The sequence below is a fragment of the Vanessa tameamea genome, chromosome 2, assembly GCF_037043105.1.
Source record: "Vanessa tameamea isolate UH-Manoa-2023 chromosome 2, ilVanTame1 primary haplotype, whole genome shotgun sequence".
Lineage (NCBI taxonomy): Eukaryota > Metazoa > Arthropoda > Insecta > Lepidoptera > Nymphalidae > Vanessa > Vanessa tameamea.
The window spans coordinates 3,643,312-3,667,416 of NC_087310.1; the positions used below are offsets into that span (position 1 = coordinate 3,643,312).

Sequence of the window (24,105 nt, forward strand, 5' to 3'; positions counted from 1 at the left end):
TTGGCGGTAGAATATCTGATGAGTGGGTGGTACCTACCCAGACGGGCTTATACAAAGCCCTACCACCAAGTAAATCGCCCTTATATGGTGAGGTGTTCAGATTGCTTGCCGTTTTTGTATAATCAATCTGTTCGTCTAGCAGTGTTAGAAAAGATTTATTTTCTCTTACGTTTTGGTACGCACATCACTGTTAGGTGACATTGTTAGACGTTTAATAGTAATACAATGTTGATGATATTAAGAGTTATTGCATAAGTTTTAGTTTTGTAATTCAATATTCTATTTATGTCCTTTCAGTTTGCTTTTCTAAGATGTATTTACAATTTAACAGTCGCGTTCGTGTATAAACCGTCGCTGGGTCCGGGCTCATACGGACTTAATAGGAGGGTGGAATTTTCTTTGCTCGTAGAAAAGAACATAGTGTTGGTGAGAATTCGAAACAAACGCTTTGTAAGCAAACTATTTAGTCACATACGAAATAGAACATTAACCTAATAGCAATTAAGTTTACATTGCTATGCAGTAAGTAATAAATATAGAGCTATATAGAGCTGTCTCGAAATGTTAGTAGCAAAATTGACGTAGACTTTAAATTTTTCTTGATATGTTGATATAAAACGTAAACACTAGTTAGTATATCGTTGAGTTTCGTTCTCTTTTTATTTTTTATATTTAATAATATGAATCAGGCAGTAGAGAGAAGACTCCTATTGAGCAAAGGTAAGGTATCATAACAACATTAACTTGTTGAGGAAAATGAACAGAATAAACAAATCCCATTATCTTCTGTTTGGGAGCCAATCGTTCAAAAGAAGTAATTAAGGGTTAATTAAATTCAAATAATCACATATACAAAAAGCTTTGATCAAGCCCTCGATTCCTCTTAAGGAATTAAAAGCTTATTTCGCCACACTGCTCCTTTGCGGGTTGGTGATTTACTCAGAGCCGGATTCAGGAAGGTCTGGAGGCCCTGGGCCACAAAGGATTGGAGGCCCTGGCGTAACAGAGGAGTGGAGGACCTAATTATTATTGTATAAATAAATATTTATCATTTTCAATTCTGTCAGTTAGGTTTGTCAATATTATGTTTACTCTTTGTATCAGTAGCTTTTAAAACAGAAATTACTAATATTATTATAATTTGACTATATCTAGATATCTAAAAATATATTGTATTAAAATTATTAATTCGTCGGAATCTCTATTGTGAGGCCCCCTCCCTTGTGGAGGGCTCCACAATAGAGATTCAAAATTGAGGGCAGTTGCCCCGTTGCCTTCAACAAAATCAGGCACTTGTTTTTCTATTACCACGTCACAATATTATTAACCAGCTCTGACCAAGTGATGGTCAAAGAAAATCTTGAAAACTCATAACTTGTCTGGAATTGAATCTGCGATCTTCTGTACAAATTCACTTATGTTTAGCTGCAACTACTGGAATATCTCATGAAATGCAATCCAATAAAATAGAAACTTTTTACAAATCCAAAGTTTGAAAATGCGTGACGTCACATAGTGAACCAATGTACAGAAATAAAATGCTTAGTAAGACTGTTAAATAGGTGTTAATTATAAACGCAACGTGTACGTAATCCACGGATACAACATTATACACATTTTAACACACTTCATAGGCACAGCATACAAATGACTCAGTGCTCCTTGTGATAGATATATTATGTACTTACGAACGTTTAACGGCTTAAAATATTTATTTATATAATAGTTCAATAACACTTGTTTGATACAAATATTATACTGCTTAGAAATAAATATAATATCGCACTACTTGAATATTTATTAAATGTGGTTGTCTTTAATAGCCAATAAAAGACCTAGAGATAGAGTTTGGAACTTTAGTGGTGGATCGTGGATATGGTCGAATTTAGGTAATTTAGGTAGAAAAAAGAAAAAATCTTCGCGACAGTCGAGGTTTCATTTGTTTTTCATGATGTTTCACTACCCAGCAATATATGAGTCTCGCATTTATAATTACTTTATGTCTTTAAGGGCGAAGTTGACCAATTTTATATATACTTACGACCTTTCATCGGTACAAGCCTTTTTATTTATTTACAGGCATTCGTATTGCAATACTATATTATAATAATTACTTAAATTCCTATTCCCATTGATATAGAATTTTCATATTATTTTAGTTCATAGTTTTAAGACGGGTATAGGCTATGTAGTATGTAAATTAGTTGTATATTTTTTGAGAAACATTTACATATGCCGTCGGAGTCGTGAATATTGTCGGTCCAGATTTCAAGATGAAATTCTTATTTTTGCCGTATCCAGTGGCTATGATAAGCTGATATTAGGCGTATATAATTTTAAAAAACAACTCAACAATAATCATACATACAATTTTGTCCATTGTATAAATATATAATTATTATAACGCTTGATTGAAGTCAAGTGAATTAAAATTGTCTTTATTTGATGACGGAATGGGCCATCAATAAACGTTCAGATTAAAGCAGAATTGTTTAATCCGACTTTGACAAAAGTTTCAGTAATTAAAGTTGACTCATAATTAATCTATCTTAAAAGGTATGACGTCACCCTAGCGATTTTCGTCATAGTTGACATTATCAACGCAGTCTAGTCAACAGCGCAAATTATATTGTCTCTCATAGCAATCCATTACGATCGGAGAGATCAGGTGGTAGATCAACAATTTCATCAGCTTTTCGAGGGATTGTACTGGTAACTGGGACCTAAATATCTGCTGTAGTATTTGCCGGTTGCTGACTATATTATCCATTAGGTCAACGAGACAATATCAATTAAACCATTAAGAACAAAATATATGGATTATTAATACTGATACAGTAGGTTTTGTTTTTTATTTTACATATTTATTAATTAAATTATATATTATTAATCATTATCCCAAAACTTATGAATCAATTAATCAAAATATACTTTTACATACACTTTAATCAGCATTTTACAGAATTATATTAAATTGACCTTAAATCTGGCACCGTTTCGGAATGTAGATTCTACTGAACCGGCAAGTAACTAAGTTGTTATTATTTTCCAGAGATTTATATATGAGATTTACATATGTCATGCCTATCTCGAAGATTTATATATCATGCCTTAAAATCAAAATGTATTAACTCCAAACTTTTTTTGTCATCTATATAATAGTACGTTGAAATATGCCTTATTTATTAATGTTATATATGACGGAAAGGCTTGTCTAAGCTTTTTTTTAAAAAACATGACGAACTTCTTTGGTTTATACAGTAATAATAAATCAAAGAAGAATATTTCTTGCGTTTAATGTTATACTTTCGAGGATGGATAGAAATCCAAACCCTGACATTCGTGTCGTCAGCAATGCTGACGTCATGTTTTTAAAAACAAGCTGAGACAAACCACTCCGACATATAAGATAAAATATAAAAAAAAGAAATGATAGAAATATAAGCATATTCTGTTGCGGTTTACGTGATTGTATTGTTATAGGGGAATTGAAATAAAATTGCTAGAATATAATAAAACATTTATAATATATTATAATATTCAAAATATTTGGACATTTGTAATATGTATTTATAATATTGTACCAAATATTTAAATGGCACTTGACATTTAAGGCACTGGGAATGATTGAACATCACAATTTGAAAATTCATTTACCATATTGTTATATACTAACTATTTTGTATTCTAAATTTATTTATTGTATTTTATAAATACACAAACAAGGCGAGAGTTTATATCACAATTTATGTATTTAAACATTATCATTAATCAATAAATAAAATACACTTAAGTACATAATCGATTATAATGCATATTATTATATGGAATTATTATTTGCTTAAGGGCAGACGTATGCTTATTGTACGAGTATTAGTACAATACTTATGTGTAATTTGATGCGAGAGATTCACTGTTTACCTAGATTTATTTTCTATTGTAATTTAACATGATTTAGTTTACCTCGATACTACACGATAATCATTTGAAAGATAACTGCAAACGCTACAGCGATAAGCATAGCACGATTAATATTCGTATATTTGTTTAAATATCACTTTTATATAACAATCTATTGAATTAACTTTCGTTTGATAAATATGGACAGTACATTTTTACCTAATTATTTGTTTTGTTAAAATTATAAATAACGTTATTATAGTAAAACTATATATTATAACGTTATTTAACACAGTGAAAAGTTTCGTTATAACGTTATTTAATAAATAAATAATCTTGTATGAACGATGTACCTAAATTTATTATTGGAATATTTAAATATATTTTTCGGTTTTCAAATGATTATGAAGCGTGATGTTCATTTCTCGTTCTCAGATCTTATTCAAGCTGTATTTGAACATCGGAATGATTACAAAACATAATGATGGACGGAAATGTAAGTAATATTAAGTACAAGTTACTATTTTATTTAGAAAAAACTGTGTACGATTTAAATGTATTATCACAAAATTCTGACACTTCCAGCGTGGTCATCTCGTTTCTCATATCTAACTTTTTCATTCGAGTTTAACTTTTCTTGTATAGCAGCAAACGATTGGCCTTTGGTTTCTGGTAGTAATATTAATATAAAGATGACACCTCCCATTGATAATATTCCGAAACACCAAAAGGCGACATAATTCCCTAAATTATCCGCAATCACTTGATACAACTTTGTAACAGCAAATGTCATTAAAGCTACAAATATTTGAATAACACAAGTTGCTTTAGACTTTATGTTCGTTGGAAATATTTCCGACGTTATAGCGAAAGGTACGGTAGCTAATCCTATGGTATAGGAAAATATGAAAATAGGTATCACAACAATAGGAATGAACTTCAAAGCAGAAACTAGCTCATTGTTTTCAAATTTCATAAAAAAGTATGCCCCTATGATTACGTTTGCAAGTCCAACTCCACACGATGACACCAATAGAAGTGGCTTCCTCCCTAACCTATCTACTAATTGTGAAGATATCGCTGACGTCAGCAACTGCACTGTACCAAATAATATACAAGACTCCTTAGCTCCTAAGCCGCCTTCAGCAGCACCGAATATTTGTTGAGCATAAGATATAATAGCGGTACTCCCGCAAAATTGTTGAGTAAAATATATTCCGAATAATAAAATAAGTCCTTTTCTATTTCCACCAACAATAAATAAGTCTTTCCAGCGACTTTTATCTTTCATATTTTGATTGACTAAATGAGTCATACTATCCAATTCTTCGTTTATATAATATCTTCCCCGAAGTTGTTTCAAGGACCTCTCGGCTCTGTTCGTGTCTCCTGTTTTGATATAATAATACGGTGATTCCGGCATTGTGCTGAATGTAACCACAAACAGAATTGGTATTGCTATATTGAAGCTCGCCAGCCCCAGCATTGAAACGTACGGCCCGATGCAGTACTGGGACAGGATTCCAAACTGTAAAGAAAAATATCTTGATAAATATATATAGTATAAATATAAAACAGAGTTACCTGTATTATTTCTAATTTAATATTAAAACCGTTATTCGGATAGATTCAAGTCCAAGTACTCCTGACCAATTAAGTTCAAGGCGTCCATTTTCAATGGTGTCTGTGAACATCATGTGTGTGTGCGTTAACATAAGTGCACTATTATCTTACTATCATAAGCCTCACAGCGGAAAGAGTTCAGGCGTATACCAACGCCTTTACGTTTCCAAGGACTTGGAGTGTAAGCTGTAAACCTGTTCCCAGTCTGGAAGGGAATTTCGCAACAGTTATGCACAATAACCTTTAACTTTGGCCCGATTTGGTGAATCAATCAAAACCAGGATGAAGGGTTTACAGCCTTTTAAGTTAACCTTTAACCAACGAGGCTGTCAAGGAGTAATTAATCGAAAATTATAATTTACAGATTATTTTTAAAAATTGATTTTATTCTTTTAAAAACATAATGTATCCTAAGATAATGTAAATTGAAGTGATGAGACATTATAAGCCGAATTTACATTATACCGATTCAATAAACAACAAAACGTAGACGAATACTACGAATTTTGCGAAACGACGTCATTGAAAATTTTAACAAGTTACTTTTGAGAATTCGCCTTGTATATATGAATAACAGAGAATATAACCTAAATAGACTGATTTTCTATGAATTCAACTTTACTTGCTTTACTTTTCAATGTGGCAAGCTTAGTATATATGTTATCTTAAATAAATAATGAGACTCTTTGTACAGCTAAATGACTTTTGTGCCTTTTTAATTACTTTGACGTAAAAATTACGCCAAAGTATTTATCGCCCAAGTTTTCAATTAATATTACGTGCAGTTTATTTAATCCATTTAAGTTCACTAAGATTAGTTATAATTAAAGTCTTTTCAAGTGTAATTTCGCCATTTATTTGTTGCTATGAAAATATAGTTCTGATATTAGAAACTTAAACTGAAATAGACTAAGACTAGAGACGATCAGATTGTAGTTTTCTAGTATTGTTGGGGGGTTAGACAAATTAAATATTTCAAAAATGCACACACACGCACATACTCACAGACACATATACACGCACGGATACACAACATTTTGGTTTGGATAGATCAAAACTTATGCTAGAAAAGCTTACTATGGTTTTGTTCTTGTATAGTTGTACCTTAAAATGAGTAACTTCCAAGACTTGCCAACTGATGCATAATGAACTCGTAACTAACAAAGAGAGTTGAAACTTACTGGCTAATTAATTATATTAAAAATACTTGCGAACTACTGTGTTGCGATAGTTTTGACGAGAGCTATTACATATAATCGTCGCTGTAGACAGATGAACGAATGAGAAAAGTCAATTGAATGTGTTATTTAAAGGAATATTTAAATAAAAAACGCATCACGGAGTTAAAATCGTGAGCAGTGAGCAAGAAAGTATGTCATTACAAAATTAAATTATGTATCATAATAAAATAAAATAATAAGATTAATCATTATTAAGAGATTAACTTTACCAGTTAAATAGGTCAACTAGGTAACGAGATTAAAATAACGTTATCGTTTTTGGTATTTTCCTTCATTCAATAAATTGACTATAATAAACTAACTAAAAGACAAGTATTTATTTTATAGTTTAAATATCAATTATAATCACTTTACATCCATTGGCATAATAAGTGCCACTTATTACTCCCAACAAATGCATCTCTTGGGAGAGATTATTAGTCTTGCTAGAAAATTTGGAAAATATCAATAACGTTACGGCAAAATCACTTAACATTTGGTAGTTACCAATATTTGCGAGTTGATATGATAATGATAGTCGGTAAAGGATATTCTGATTGTTACATGTTGTGTGATAAGCGTTAACATGCCAAGTACATTACACATGCACGTACAGATACACAGATACCGATTAGAAACGTTTAACATTTTTTCTTGATAATACAGTAACTAACCTTCGACATCACGGTGATAAGTGTAGCCATGGCTCCACGTACTTCATTTGAAGCTATTTCACCTAGGTACATAGGGGCTGCGGTGTAGGCGATTCCGTAGCCGAGGCCAGAGATAAGGCGAGCGGCGTATATGGTGGGGACGTTAGCCGCCAGCATCACGAGGATCCAGCCAATGATGTAAGGAATAGCAGCTAGAAGCAACGTTCTTTTTGTGCCTATTCTGTCTGCGAGGTACGAGGCGGGAATAGGACTGACGGCTGGAAAAGATTATTTAAAATTTTCGAGATTTTTGTTTTAACTATTGTGCTGCAAAATTGTATTATAGATCATTATTATCATTCGTTTGCTTATATTTTATTTATTTGTCTACGTCACGTGTAATATGCATAAAACAAAGAATTCGGCAGAATCTGCCTGATGCCAACACTCTTTGCCCTTGCTGATGAATTTGTTATTCTGCAGCTTACTAATGGTAGATGTACTTAACTTTTTTTAGTTGACTCTTGATGACATAACAGTCATAGACTTAGATGAAGCTCTATTCTACTTTAATTCGTCATAAAAATTAGCGTCGTATAAATAAAAAAAAAATTACAAAACAATTTATAATCTTAAATATTAAATAATTACTTAAACATCGAATTCGTTTTCAGGATATCTGCGGTTGTTAATGAAGTTATATACGTTTCTTAATAAATAAAGCAATTTAAATATTTAAATACCTGAAAAAAGAATCATAAGCGAGGCGATCCATGAGCTCTGATCGGCTGATGTTTGTATTGGAGAGTCCTTTGCCAAGAGTATCGGCAGCGTGGGCGAGGTCCACCCGACAGTCGTGCCAGCCGCCGCCGTTATTAAAGTTGCTGGAAATTTAAACAAAATATTTTTTTACTCGAATTTCTTGACTATTCCCCATTCCATCTTACATTAACCCTCCGGGTTACGTGTAAGTGATGATTTTGGAAGTTTCGAAAAGGCAATGAAAATATTAAATATTCAACAGGGCGAAGTAGTTTTGTTGCCAGTACCACTATAGTATTATTTGGTCTATATATTTAAACAAGTATTTTCTCTCATTTCTATTATATTATTAAATATATTATGTTAGTCTCGTTCAAAGTTTTATTGAACTTAATAAAATATTCATTATGAAATTACTCGCAGGGCGAAATTGGTTTGGAATTTATATTATTGCCAAGATATGCGAGACAAGGGAATATAAACAGATCTCAGGACATATGTACATTTCTTAAAACGTAAAATAAACGAATGGCAATTATTGATCGTTTTGTTTGGAATAAAACAATATTTATTTTGACTACAATAAGTGCTAGAACCTGATCGCAACGCAAACTACTAGGAGTTTGCGTTGCGATCAGTAATGTGAATGGTCGTCCAATTTATATTATATATTTTTTTCCAGAAGTTTAGTAGTTCAGTGACATAAACACATATAGAATAATTATATATAATTATATTTATATATATATATATTACTATGTTTTCATTTCTTCAACTGTCTACATACAATGTGATCATGTGATCGTAATAAATGTTTACGACGTTATACTTATTATAATAAAAATATATTTATTCTGAGCATCTGATTTGTATCGATCATAATAAAAAAAAAACATATCATTAATTAAAACGACAAGTTATTTTAAGCTGTCTCAAAGAAGCTTGTTCATATTCAATTCGTATTCAACCGGTTTTATAATAAGTAACAAAAATACACTGTTGTAAAAAAATATGCAGGTAACTTTAAACGTAAATACACATTAATACACACATATACAAAGTAATATAAAGTACTTGTCGATTTTATCGCATAAAAATTTATTGCAATAAAATGAATTGAAAAAATAAATAAAACAAAGCTAAATTATCTTCGGTTCGGTTTAAATTCAATTGAATCACCAAGTGATCTTAAATCCAAGTTCATTGATCGACACGTATTTAAATAATAGTTTTGTATTTTAATATTATATGAGACATCACCCATAACCAAGACATTCCTAAATGACTAGTGTTTCAAAGCCCCTATTATCATTCTCATTGTGAAACAAGTCATAGTTAGGAGTAATTACTGTATAGCTAGCCTTTTGGTAAATTTATTATCGTTAAATACCTGTACAATTTAATTAACGGTCTTACTTATTATACATTTGTGAAGATAATGGCGATTAATTTCTTTTTATTATTAGTAATTTGCCGTTCGCAAGAAAACAAAGTATAGAGGAAATATGACTGTAACAAAAACAAAAAACAATAATACCATGTTAAAACAAATTAAATGGTATTTAAATTAAATCAAACGTAAAGTATCGAAACAAAATAATTTTTCCAATTTGTTTCATAAAAGGTTCTGAAGTTCTATCTTGAATTAAAGTTCTGAAGTAGAAATATAAAAATACAGCAACATTGAGAAGCTCCTTCTTTTTTTTCAGTTTATTTAAATGTATTTAAAACATATCTGTATCAGCAATTAGTTCGGAGAGTATATTTAAAAATATACTATTTGAATTTATTTAAAACCTAACTAAAGTTACATTTTTAATTAAAAAAAAAAATGTAAATTTTAAACGTAGACAAAAAAGGTTTCTCCATTTTTATTCCTGCGTGATGTTATAAAAACAATTGTATAAAATGTACGAATATTTATTTAAATATAAGACGAAATCTAAAGAACGCTATATAAACTGCCTGATGGTAAGCGGGTGACCACTGAGTGAGACCCTGTTAAAATAGTAGCCATTCCGTACATCACACTACTTTTTATTTTTGGATAATGGCTCTATATTTATCACGGTAAGTCAGTACATGAGGCGAGATGGTCCAGTGGCTACAAACATGGATCTTAATCTATGATTGCGGGTTCAAGATCTAGTGTTTGGGCAATGCTTCAATTATTATATATAGGCTTTTGTCCCGCAGTTCGAGATTAATGAAGTGTTGCGCTCATATTGCAGTTCATCTAGTCTAATGAACACAGAAAGTTGTCTATTTCCACGTGTAGGGAAATAGTTAAAGAGGAAAATTCTGAAACAGATAACTAGTGTGTTTAATTTATTGCTTTCGTGCGAGGTTCTATGAAGTGTTATCTATGTAGGTTTTATCTTTAAAACCAGTAGTACATCGCAATCTAAGTAAATAATTGTTGTTGTGACGACAATTATTATTTATTACTCGACTCTTCTCAGTCGTGTACGTTTATTATAAATACACGTATAACGCACATAATTCACGATGCATTATGTGAGAGAGGGAGGACAAATAGCCATAAAAATTGTTCTAAGTTTTAAAACCCGGTTTAGGCGACTAGAATAAACGTCAAATTCTTATCATTGTCATAATAATATGCTTATTGACCTCATCATTGGAAATACACAAATACTATCGTAAGGACACACATGTTATATTTTATTATTTGGCTTGTAAAGCAAGTTCATACGGCGACAATACATTAAAAAAAATTAAACGGATTAATTACGACTTGTACATTAAAAGGTGATAACGATTTCGTCGATTTTCTAGTATCTGATTTTAGATATTTTGCAACTGATATAAAATCCTAACTGAGTCATTGGAATTTTTATATTAAAAAAAAAAAATTAAGTACGTTGTTCGAATAAGCTTTTAATTAAAGGGACTCATGAACAATAATTTTACAAGATAAATGTTAAGCTAACATCGGTCTGATGAGAAGTATGAAAGGGGCTCGTTGGCAGAATAGCTTTGATCTTGGGTTCTCATTTGGGCGACTAGTAATAAAAATTATTATAAGGCATATAAAGTCCCTTTACTACTCGTAGTACTTTGGGTAATTTTAGTAGTATCGTGTAAACATAACGAGATTATAAATATGAGATGAAACTACATTTAATCTTAAAAAAAATGCAGGGTGAATGACCTTGCGATGGATAATTTTATGGAGTCTTTCTTACAAGCACAGAAGCTATTTTCGGCTATGCATAAAAATAAACCAGTAATACAAAGATGTTAGATCGCGGGATATGGACCTGGGGATCATATAAAAGTTATAAAGTTTTCTGAAAAATCAAAATGACTGGTTAAATTTGTTACTATTATGAAAAGTAAGAATCCCTTCGTTATTTGGGTACTTACATTGCTTTTAATTTATATATGATGCTGAAACTTGAGTCTCCCTAAGCATTTCGCTTCTATAGGTATATATTATTTCACGAATGAATTAAAAAAAAATCCTCAATAGAAAATCATCCTTTTTAAATTGTTATACGGGTACATATTGTCGTTGATTAATTCTAGTATATACAATATACATATATGAATACGGGAGTATCTTAGAATAAAATATAATATCAATATAAACTTATAAAAACACATTTGAATCGACATATTACAGCCTTTAATTAAGTGTAAAGCTACCACCAGTTCGGAATGTAGAATCTACCGAGAAGAATCGGCAAGAAAATCACAAGTTAATTTTTTGCAACATTTAATAAGGATTAAGTTATTAAAAGATAACGGTTTCTTCTAAGCAAGTTGACTATTTGGTTTATCGATTAAACAGATACAGATAATAAAAGCTTATCGAACGTGCGACATTATTTAGTACAATCTATAATAAGCACTTTTATTTCCTCATCATGATTTCTATTGAAAATAAAATGACCCACTTATTTTCAATGATATCCGTAACGATGTCGAGTCCTACGCCATGTTCGTGCAATCATCTAGTAGTAAAAGATAATTATTCAGTATTTTTATAAGTATAGAAGCAGATATAATAAGGTATATTATTGGTACGTAGAATAAATAAAATGGGTACATACAAAAATAACTGTTTATTTATATGTAGACAAATTTGTATGCATTTATAAGTCATCCATCAAATCTTGATGACACATTTTGGTAAGATTTTCTGTGTAAGAACGCGAAGGTCTGGCCCAAAAAAAAAAAAACAAATTTTATCCTTATAAACGTTTTCTGTTTTATTCTATCCACGCGAAGCCGAGACGGGTAGCCAGTATACAATATTTCTTGTATTATAGTAAAGTGAGCGATCCACATCATGACTCCATCGCCATTCATTAACTTCCCCGTCTGTGTCGGTCACAGTGCGTTCCGAGCAATCTTTGTTCACTTGATGTCAAACGTTGCCCCACGGTTGTCATTATTAATACCAGCATTAGTTAATAACAATCTACTTACCCATATTCTATCTATAAAAAATTGACAGGGTAACGTTGCACGTGGTTTTTGTTTTAAATCAAATCCAATCAAATCAAAATTAAATCCATTGTCATAAAAATACATTATGTTGAATTATGTGGATATCATTGTTTATGTACTGGAACCTGGTGTCACACTAAAATATAGAAAAAGAAACCTTTATATGTTTGTATTTTCGAATTCTATGCAAATTAAAATACAGTCATATTTCAAATATAATTTATTCTGCACTTTAGAATCGTCTCTTACGAGATTAATTAATCGTTAATCCACCGGTTCGGAATGCTGAATCAACGGAGTAGATCTGTCAAGAAATTCAGTACTTAAGTTTATAAATGATTTAATTATTATTTGCAATTCAATTTAGCTTATGAAAATCAATGGTTACTAATTGCCACGAATATAATTATAATAAAATTAATTAATACAAAAAGCATACAAGATTATATAGATTATAAAAAAGTGTGGAGCTAATACTTGTTTACTTCCAGGCAGGATATATTATATACATATATAATAATTGTATTTAACTGACATAGTTTTGTATTTTAAATGTTAGAAAAGAGTAACTACGGAGTTTCTTGCCGGTTCTTATATACTTAACATAATATAGTTTTGTAAAATTATGATTCAAAAGGTATAAAGTATATTTAGATTTTGTAACTATTTAATATACTCATGCCTTTTTATTATCTAGGTATATTATATTTTTTATATAATAAATTGCATTATTATTTGACATAAGCTTTATTTATATATAGTTATTACGTGGCAATACTGATATAAATTCGACTTGTATCAAAAATTCGTAGTCAAGTTGACTTCGGTGATATATTTTTTTAGAAATAACTTAGTTGACTTATTTTGATACGTAATGTTCAGTAGTCACCGCGGCATATAGATGTATTATTAGAAGTGATTCCTATCCAAACAATTCCTTGCTGGCAATGCCTCTCCAAGCCTTGCATCTTGATTAATGACATAATATATTACACGGGTTCATTAACCCTTCAGAACTAAACATAAGATACGTCAGAAGATAACGAAAATACTGCGACTGTGTGTACAAAGTTAACGCCAATATAGACGCAATAACAGTTAATCCTTACACTCTAATAATATAAAAATAATTGTTATTAACAAAGATGGGGTCACAGAAATAAAAATTTATAAAATACTATGCGTTAATAGTATTATTATCTATTTAACTTTTCTACGTAACTATTAAACATATTTTACGTGCACATTGGTTTCATTCGGATATTAATAGTTATTTCATTTCGTAATCGCTTCAGTTAAATAGGTCACTTAATAAAAAAAATATGTTGCAATAATGATTTGCGATAATAATTTTATCAAAAGTGTATATTTCGTGCATATCAAAATTGTATATGTTTGGTAGTAGGTATATTATATGTATCTCCGAGGAATAACAAATTACTTCCTCAATGTTCTATTCAAATATATTTACTTACAGAATGCGACTTATGTAAATAGGTATTCTTCATTCATATGACGTTATTCGTGACGTATGTGTCAATTGTTTGTGTATCTAAGGTGTATACATAACAATATTATGTAAAACACTCAAAAAATAAATTTAAATATGTAGTACACTTTTAAAATAAATCTATATTTAGAAGATAACATTTTCAAAGTATATTTTGACTTTATATTCGTAACCTTGACTTAAATTAGGTATTCATTATAAATTATAAGATTTAAAAAAAATCTCACTTTTTGTGCAAATCGTTTTCAAACGTTTCGTATAATTAGGGTACAAAAGTTGTAAAGCTTGCTTAGTATGTATTTGCAAACCTAAAAAGGAATTAGTTCTCAATACGGGACAAAGGTCTTTTTACCTGAGATAGCGAGAAGGGTTTTTGTTAAGCGCGCAATTATTATATTTATGTTATATATATAATAAAAGTAAATAATAATTATCTACTAACAACCTCGTGCCTAATTGTAAAGCAGCAAATCTCGGGATTAAATCCAGACTATAAATTAATTTAAAAAAGGTGTGTGTACTTACATATGTACTGTGAGATGTTATACATTTCGGAGTAGTTAAAAAAATATTTTTTAATTGCATACAAATAATATTAATATAATTGTACATAATAAAATTATTATTATTACTATGAAAGATATATTATTTTGTTTCGATCACGACTACTATAATAATCACTATTGAAATTACAACTTAATTAAAAAAAAAAAACATTGAAATAAAATAATGAAATAAGTTGTGAAATTATCAATTTCGAGTTACTTAGAACATGATTGACGGTTTAGTAAGCAACTTCATCATGTAGTTTTCATATCACCATTTGCGCGCGCAATCATATAAAATCACTCATAATTTTTTCTCACGCCAAACGACATACATTTATAACTATGATATTATCATGAAGATAATGAAATGAAAAAGATCTTTCTTCGGTCTTGTCGGGATTCTGCCAACCCGTACTGCGTGAGCTACGGATAACAAGAGCACCTGTGTTTACGCACTGTAATAACTTCTGTGTTGATGAGATTAGCCGTTGTAATCGAAATTCAGTGAAGTGAATTAACAAGTGAAATAACCATGTTTCTTTCACTTTTTTTTATGGTTTATGTTTGGAAGAATGTCAAATACGTATATATTTTCAAGAAAGATCATCTTTTAACGTCAGTATTAACAGCTATGATTCAATTCTACGCTTTTTTTGTTTGAACTCTAAGTGTAGCTATAAAATAATTTAATTCTTTTTGCGGGTGCGTTAATATAAATTGATTTATCGTTGCGTTCACTGTTCTTGATACAATTAGTTAGCCATATGGTGTAATTAAAATCAAGCTGTTAAGCGAGGCAAGGTCTAGATCTACTCACTTCTTCTGTGAAAACCATGTTGCTATATTCAACAAAACTTTAATCGTTTTAATTATAATTAAATTCATTATTTTTACAGTTTCAATTCACCAACATAAGAAATTTTATAAGATAGGAGATATCTTCAAGAAGTATCCGACTGCATGGAGCAAATCCAGGTTATGGTGGGATACTAATATCAGTACGATGGCACTCGATGAATGAACTTTGCACGAATCGGAGGCTATAGAATTGCATTGACATAATCTATCCACGGCTCCTCACTTGTGGATCAATCTCCAGTCGAAATCCAGAGTTAAAGTAGAATCTGCTGACATAGATGAGATATCTCATCTAAATCGGCAGAACAATCCACCACCAAAATTGAAGAGGTTTGATACGCAAAAGAGCGTATAAGTCGAAATAATTTCCATACAGTTTACAGAATAAGCTGATCCCATACAAATGGGACATGGTCAATAGAATGTTGTTGATATAATAATGTTCTATAACTGTTATTTATAAATTAACAGGTAATAATGGCCATTCAATTAAATTACTTTTAATTAGTAAAGACGAATGATTATATTTTTGGTACATCATAAATTTTCGACAATGTAATGTTTTCTTTTAAATAAACATTCAATAATTTCTATGATAGTTTTAGATAATGTTCGATAAAAACAATTGTCGGTATTTACTTTTGAATAAATAGCCTTTATTAGAATATTGCTCGAAACATTTATATTTAAATGCGTCAATATATGATTCAAATACGCTGTTATTCGGACTATGTTCTTCTTTAGTTTTCTCTTCAATTGTGGAAACAAGTTGAATATCAATAAGTATATTACAATAACAATTGATCAATAATTAGGTGTGTTCATTTATGGTATTCATAAGTCGAATGGGTCATGATTTAATATTATTTTTTAAATAAATAAAATTTATCGTAACGTTGTTTGTTCCGAATAATTTCTCAAACATTTAGGCGATTTAGTTCAACCTTTGTAGGTACAGTTGTTCAAGTGAGTGAGTAGTATCAAATTATTGTTTGTAAAAAAAATTTTACACTGCGACGTTGTCGGTCTATTTAAATTACTAAGTTTGTGTGTAAGTATAGTCATTTTAAGATCGTCCATCATTGTCAAGTAATACTTGAAAATGCTATATTTAAATATAGCAAAATACAGTAAAAGTAAATATTTTTAAAGAGGAAAAATAAGCAATATTAAATGTGTAGATAAAGAAAAATAAACAATTAAGCTTTTATAAAGTAACTGTATAATAAAGAGGCAAATGAAGTACTATTTGGTACAAAACTGTTTGGTTTCAATTAGGAAGCTTTAGTAACGGACTTATTATTAATAGTACTTGAAAGTAGAAAAAAAATATCTTCGACACATGCTCATTATTATCACAGTATTTTCTTCTCAAAAACGATGGTCGAATAATAATAGCAATAAATACTAATTACAATCAAATATATAGTATGAAAAAAACGAATATAAAATTAAGACGATTCGTATATACATGATTTACGAATCGCCTAATACGTAGCAGTAACAGGAATTAACTTATAACAAAACATATACGAGTATTATCCCCGATGTTGATAAAAATATTAATCATATATGTTTCCTTGGAAACGGTTTTCATCTAGCTTTCTCGATTAGAGTCTAGAGGGACGGCACTAATTAAATGAATGCCACGCTGATGGATCGACCGTGTTAATGTAAAATCGAGTTTTAATGAAACCTCTGCGACTTGTTCCAGACTTTTTTAAGAAGTACTTTCTTAGTGCAGTTATTCCATCCTTTCTTTCAAGTTAATATAACACCACAAGCTACAGCTTGTTCTTTAGAGTACTTTTTCATTAATTGTTTAGCAGGTATGGATGTGTGGGTGTGAAGGGTGAATGTGCGAGTTTAATATGACAACACAAGGGATATGACATCTCGATTCCCAAGGTTGGTGGCACTTTGGCGATGTGAGAAACGTTTAATATTTCTAACAGCGCCAATGCGCCAATCGTGGTGGACACTTAGTGGCAATTTATTATAAATAAACAAACAATCCTATATCTCACTCCATTAAGTATTAGAACTGGGGTAAGCCTGAGTCTTATGCAACAATATCCACATTAAGATAGACCAAGATGAAACCTATGATAATTATATTCAAAACATTTAGTTGACATAGAATCTTCTTGCAAAAGCGTAGTCCCGTAAAAGAGTATCTGACTATGAATAATCGGCGGACAGACGTTACAAGTTGCGTCCCTTGTGTTAATAATCACAATATCTATGTTTTATATCGATTATAGAATACTATGAATATTTCTATATAGTTTTACTTATTTCCTTCAAATTTATTTTTCTCATTGATCTCGTAATACATAATACCTATGTCGATTTGTATATTGGTTTAGTTGTGATGATATATGAAACAGGTATACAAAGTAACTTTTGCATGCGTGCGATTTACGAGTACGCATAAATGTTGTACTCCGCGTACCTAATAGTTTTTTATTTGGATAACATCAAAAGTCATTTTTTTTTCGCTTATAAAGTTGGCAAGAAAGAAAATATTAAGGCCGACTACAGTACAGTAACGGTCAGGGGTAAGAACGTGACACCTTAAGGAAAGCACTTTAAACTTTCGAGTCTGTCTGTCCATGTTTCATATACTAAACATACACTAATTAAAAGTGCAACTATTTTTTGTTTATTTCATTTTAGTTTTTTTTTCTTCACGCAAACACTGCCAATCTGCTTAACATGGAACTAATATTAATAGGCATTTAATTGATACCTAGTTACAATTTCAGAACAGGAAAAAAGTTTTGTATATTTTGCCGGTATATATACTACCGATATGTAACGGAAAATTTGCAATAAATAGAACCCTTATATTAGTTTTGTGTGCATTAAAAACTAGATTGATCTATCTTCTAAGCTTATAAATTTAAATTTTAGATTAGATACATTTAATACTTACCTATAGTATACATTTTGTCCAGCCATTACTTCGGAAAAAACGGGTTAGAAATGCTTGTGAACCGAGAATGCTAAATTTTGTATATTACGTAGGGGTAGCCTAGAAATCCCAAGAACCCCCTCTAGTGTTGGAGGCCCGCATAGGCGGGCCGACCATCAGGGCGTCACGGTAGCATGCGTAAGCGATCCCGTGACGCCCGCCGAAAGACGGAGAGGGTACCGCTGGTTTTTTAGTGGGAATTCCGGTGTGCCTGGGTGCACTCGGCGTCCACGGCACCGGCGAGTCGCACATACCCCCCCCCCCCACTTCCATCACGTGGGGAAGCGCGTAACGCGTTTTTCCAGCGAGAAAAAAAAGGTATGGCCTAGAAAAGCTTAACTTTAAAATCTCGACCAAAATTTCCTTGTGCACTTTCCGCCATTTTGGACGTAATATCCAAAATTTAGCTTTCTCGGTTCACATGCATTTCCAAATGCATATAATGGACATAAACTGGACTAAAAATTGATCCATAATAACAAAATAATGGCATTTTCTCAGAGGTACGCCAGCTAATTATTATTCTACTTTATCATTGCCCAAAACGTTAAACACTCTTTTAAAACTTATCCACAATACTAAGTGTGTATTGACATATCAAAAAATCACTTAAAAAATAACTTTTAATCGAAAGATATTATCACCTGCATAACTGATACTTACCGTATTTTTTGTGAGAAATAGGAAATAATCTAGTTATATTCGTTTTTCGAGCAAGAAAATATAGCAAATTATTAACTTTGCTGACACAATCATCAAATTAATTATGACATTTCGAAATAAATTTAGTATTTTTTTTCGATTGCCAAATTAGATGAATCATTTTTCGCATTACAATAATCACTTAATAGTAGATCTTATCAAAGTAAATGACTACATATTAATACAGTTCAATAAAAATCTAAATTCAAATAGCTATAAACACACACTGTTTTATTAAAAACGTTCGAATATATCGAAAATACGTAGTTAAGGGCGGGATGCACTTAGTACGGACGGATATATCGAGTGGGTGAAACTGTATTATAATTATTATTTATATCAAATTATTTAAAAATGTATTATTGGGTTTTTAATTTTTATTGATTTATTCATTAGGAAATTACGTTTAAATATAAATATTGGACATCACATACATTACTTTGATCCTAATGTAGCTAAAGCACTTGTGTTCTGGAAAATCAGAAGTAACGACGGTACCACAAACACCCAGACCCGAGACAACATAGAAAACTAATGAACTTTTTCGACATCGACTCGGCCGGGAATCGACCCGGGACCTCGGAGTGGCGTAGCCTTGAAAACCGGTGTACACACTACTCGACCACGGAGGTCGTCACGTTGTTATTTAAGAAAGAATTTCGTCGATCAAATGTTAAAAGGACTATATAATTTGTTATGTGAATTCATCACGTATTATATTCAATAAAAAATTATTTAATAGTATTCATATCAGTAAACATAACTGGTACAAAATGAAGAAGACGCAATTAAAATTGTAGATACAGAAGAGTTATCTTAAAATTTCCCGTGATATGTTTACTTGATATAAAACCACAGAGACACATAAAAAAAGTTAATAAAAGTAATCAAATAGACAAAGGTCAACTCGTCTGTGGAGACTTGTTTATCTAAAGGAAAAGAAAACTAGTCTTTTCACGATCGGCAACGTGGTCAACCTCGACTTTCGAACTTGACTTTATAGTATATGTACTTACTGTTTAATACTAGCTGTAATATATATTAATAGCATAAGCCAATTTTGTCCCAGTGATTATGAGACGTACACAAAAAAAAACGGTTAGTCTCATTTTGAATAGCTCCAGCTTTAGATGTGCAGAAAAATAAACAGTATTCTTAATTGCTATTTACTAAATTGTTATGATTTAACAAAGGATTAATTTTAGAGAGCAGAAAAAGGTTACCGGGCTGTTACATATCGGAGCTACGGCTGTATAAGAAAAAAAAATGAAACACGTAAACGAAATTAAAGTAAATTGTTATCGATAAACGTTTACGTTTTTAGTTTATTAATGTGCGAGATGGCGATAACATTTACGCATTTAAAGTGACGGTCAAAGTCAGGATTACCTTGTTTGTGATATCATTTTAGTACACATACCATCGATTTTCAGACAGTTAATCATTGTTAAACAATGATATTGGATTAGGCATAATATTTACATTAACAGCCTGTAAATATCCCACTGCTGGGTTAAGGCCTCCTCTCCCTTTGTGGAGAAGATTTGGAGCATATTTCACCACGCTGCTCCAATACGGGTTGGTGGAATACACATGTGGCAGAATTTCGTTGAAATTAGACACATGCAGGTTTCCTCACGATGTTTTCCTTCACTGCCGAGCACGTGATGAATTATAAACACAAATTAAGCACATGAAAATTCAGTGGTGCTTGCCTGGGTTTGAACCCGAAATCATCGGTTAAAATGCACGCGTTCTAACCACTGGGCCATCTCGGCTCAACTAAGTTAAACTAAGTTAATTGAAAAAATGCTTTGATATGTTTATAGAATTCGTGGTTGTAATGTGTATTTTGTAACATGTATGTATATAAGTATTTTAGTCAAGTGAATCAAGTTTATGAACCTTTTTTATAAAAACACTAGCTGCTCGTACCGATATCACTCGGCTATATTACAAATTTGAAATGTTAAATTAAACATTATTTTTGCGAAATTTCAACTTATTAAGCTTTAATGCTCGCAAAAGACAAGAGACTAATTTTCCCTCTTTTTTACTCATTGATTCTTCCTCGATGAATGGGGAATCTGACACCGAAAGTTTTTATTGAAATCGGACCAGTAGTTCCGGAGATTAGCACGTTCGATCAAAGAAACAAACACACTGAAGAGCTTGCTTGTTTGCTTTATAATATAGATTTAAATATTGTTTTTTAATTTGGCACACTATAATGACCTTGCGAGTATATTATATACGTTATGTGTGTATGACTTTAAACTATGTTTAATTCGTATGTTTAAGATTCAATAGATAACAGGACCATTCACATGAAAGCTAATAGTTACGTTTATAATACTATACGTGTTAAAATATTTTCATCAATTCATAAGACATATATTTTTTCTACAATATATTTACTTTGTTGCAATAAAAGTTCTCATCTCATCAATACAAAATATTAACACAATTACACATTCGATATTTAATGCAAATATAAATAATCTTGATATTTGAAGGATCAAATTTTATATTCGTAAATTAATTATTTATTTATCGGAGATGTTAGAAGAGTTCTAATTAAGAGCGGATGTTTAAATTCGTATGCTACAGATATCTGCAAAAGATATCGACGAAACAGGTATAGTTCGTTTATGTATATAAACACGTTTGCATTAGTCTTTGTTACATTTTAAATACACGATCAATATTATGACAGGCAAATACTAAATATACGATAAAAGAATATCCGGTGCCTTATAACGTATGCTGTAGGCACGTATGTCACATTATTTATGCTTCACGTGTATTAAACCTTACAATATTATCTTAGTAGCGTTTGTAAAGTTACTGATATACAATAATGTAGTGACCTGCACGGGTTTTGGAAAATAACACGGAGTAACGATCTGGATAAGTACATTAGCGGCTATCGAACCCGCGACCTTAAGCCCATTCGCGATTACTTAACCAAGTGCTGGTGAAACTGTGTCAAGTTTAAATGTTTGACTACTAAGTTGTTTTTTTTATGAAAATTAATGTTATTTTGATATAATATATACATATATACGTATTAAAATTCTGTTGCAAATTTAATTGACTATTATTAATTTAAAAATTAAATTAATAGTATTTTTCCTTCATAATTCAAAGCAATTATTGTTTTATATATGATCATTTCTTGGCTTTATTTATTTTATTCATAACTAAGTCACAACACATACATACGTTATACACAAGTTCGTCACCGCTTCAATTTGATTTAGGTAATTCAGTCTTCCGGATCGTCAATCCGACATCCGGAAGTATTCAAACAAGTAACAACAACCTCAAAAGGTTTTAAGGTAAATTATAAATGAAAATTTACATTGTATATAAATGTAAAGTTTACATTGTACACTAAACGTTTGGAGAAGCTATTTCACAACGATTTAAAAAACAATGAAATATCAAAATTAAACTGTCACCTAAAAAGTTTTGATTATTATTGATAACGGTATATTAAACACTACACAATAAAAAATAATTAAGAGCCGGCTTCAGTGTTGCCACTTGTCAGCGAACACAATAATGCATATATAAGTAAAAATTAATGAACACTAACCACTGAGGGCGGCCACATATTCTCTCCACTTGAGGCTGATGGTCATTGCTTGTTGTTCCGAAATCGTTTAAAATAAACATTTATGTATTATAAGCCGACAGACTTGTCCATGTGGGCGAACACTGTATACTACTGCGCGATGTTTGGAAGCGAATTCACTCTAATATTAGACAGCCACGTGCTATCCGCGTTTCGTCGTGAGCGTGAATGGTGGCACAGTTCGCCGGCTGGTCGCTCGGATTGATACGAGCAGTATTCCCGTTTGTTGACAGTTTCAGCTGTCAATATACGAATGAGCGGCCGCAGCGGGGCGCCGCCGCCGTGCATGTGTTGCCCGTTCCATTTCAGATAAAGCACACTGTTTATTTTATCATTCACCGCTTAGACGCAGACTGATAGCGTCATTGTTCGACTCGTTTTACGCTAATTTCGAAAGACAAATAGGGCCTCGAGTGAGGTTTGCCTTTGTGTTTATGTCAGGGTCGCTTCGTCGATTATTCTTTCTCCCTGATCAAGGATTTTTTGTAAAATTGATTTACACTTTATCATTTTTAAATCACTTATTACGTGACGTATGAGATGTTGACTATATGATTTTAGTATGAATCTGTTATAGTTGTTTTATTTTAAAATAATATACATTAGCTTCTCTTATTATTTTCGTTGAACTTACACGTATTGATAAGGAAATAACGTTTTGCATTGAACTGATTCTGTATATTTTAAGTCACTTAAACATAAATATGATAATATCATAATGTCACAGCTAAAACTATAATAATTAATTATTACATTTTAATTATGACAAAAATTTATTAGCACAAAATAAATACAAAATATAAAGGAAGCTTGACAAGGAAGCGACATAGTTTTACAGCTATTTGTTAGCTATGAAAAACATAGAATTTTAATTTATTTTTATTAGAAATCGTCGTACCCATAGAAGGTACTTTACGTGTTACTGGTTGAATCATCGTTAGAGAAAACATAAATACCTGTTTTCTAAGAGGGCTGGCTTAACGCGTTAAATATGTTTCGAGAATATACTAATGTATTTATTTATAAATAATCGAAATTTGACACAGAAATAATTTATGTCATTTGTTTTCGATAAGTGTCAAAAGTTTAAATAGCTATTTTGAATCATTCATTTATACAATACAATATTTTGTATAGATTTATTCAATCACGAAGGTGCGTCACTCCGTGTTCAGCTAAACGTAGGACTTACAAATTTTATATGATTGTATAATCTAATTTGTATTTTTTTTTGCT

At 31.1% G+C, this 24,105-nt stretch overlaps 1 protein-coding gene across 1 annotated transcript; it reads right to left on the reverse strand.

Annotated features, from left to right (window-relative positions):
* Nucleotides 1–3,508: 3,508 nt before the first annotated feature.
* LOC113399735 (facilitated trehalose transporter Tret1-like) lies at nucleotides 3,509–23,154 on the reverse strand. Its single transcript, XM_026638947.2, has 4 exons — nucleotides 22,831–23,154; nucleotides 8,140–8,280; nucleotides 7,418–7,674; nucleotides 3,509–5,428 (listed from the first exon to the last, which is right to left on the reverse strand). Exons 1-4 carry the CDS (start codon nucleotides 22,874–22,876, stop codon nucleotides 4,463–4,465), a joined length of 1,410 nt encoding a protein of 469 aa, XP_026494732.1. The 5' UTR covers nucleotides 22,877–23,154; the 3' UTR covers nucleotides 3,509–4,462.
* Nucleotides 23,155–24,105: the final 951 nt, after the last annotated feature.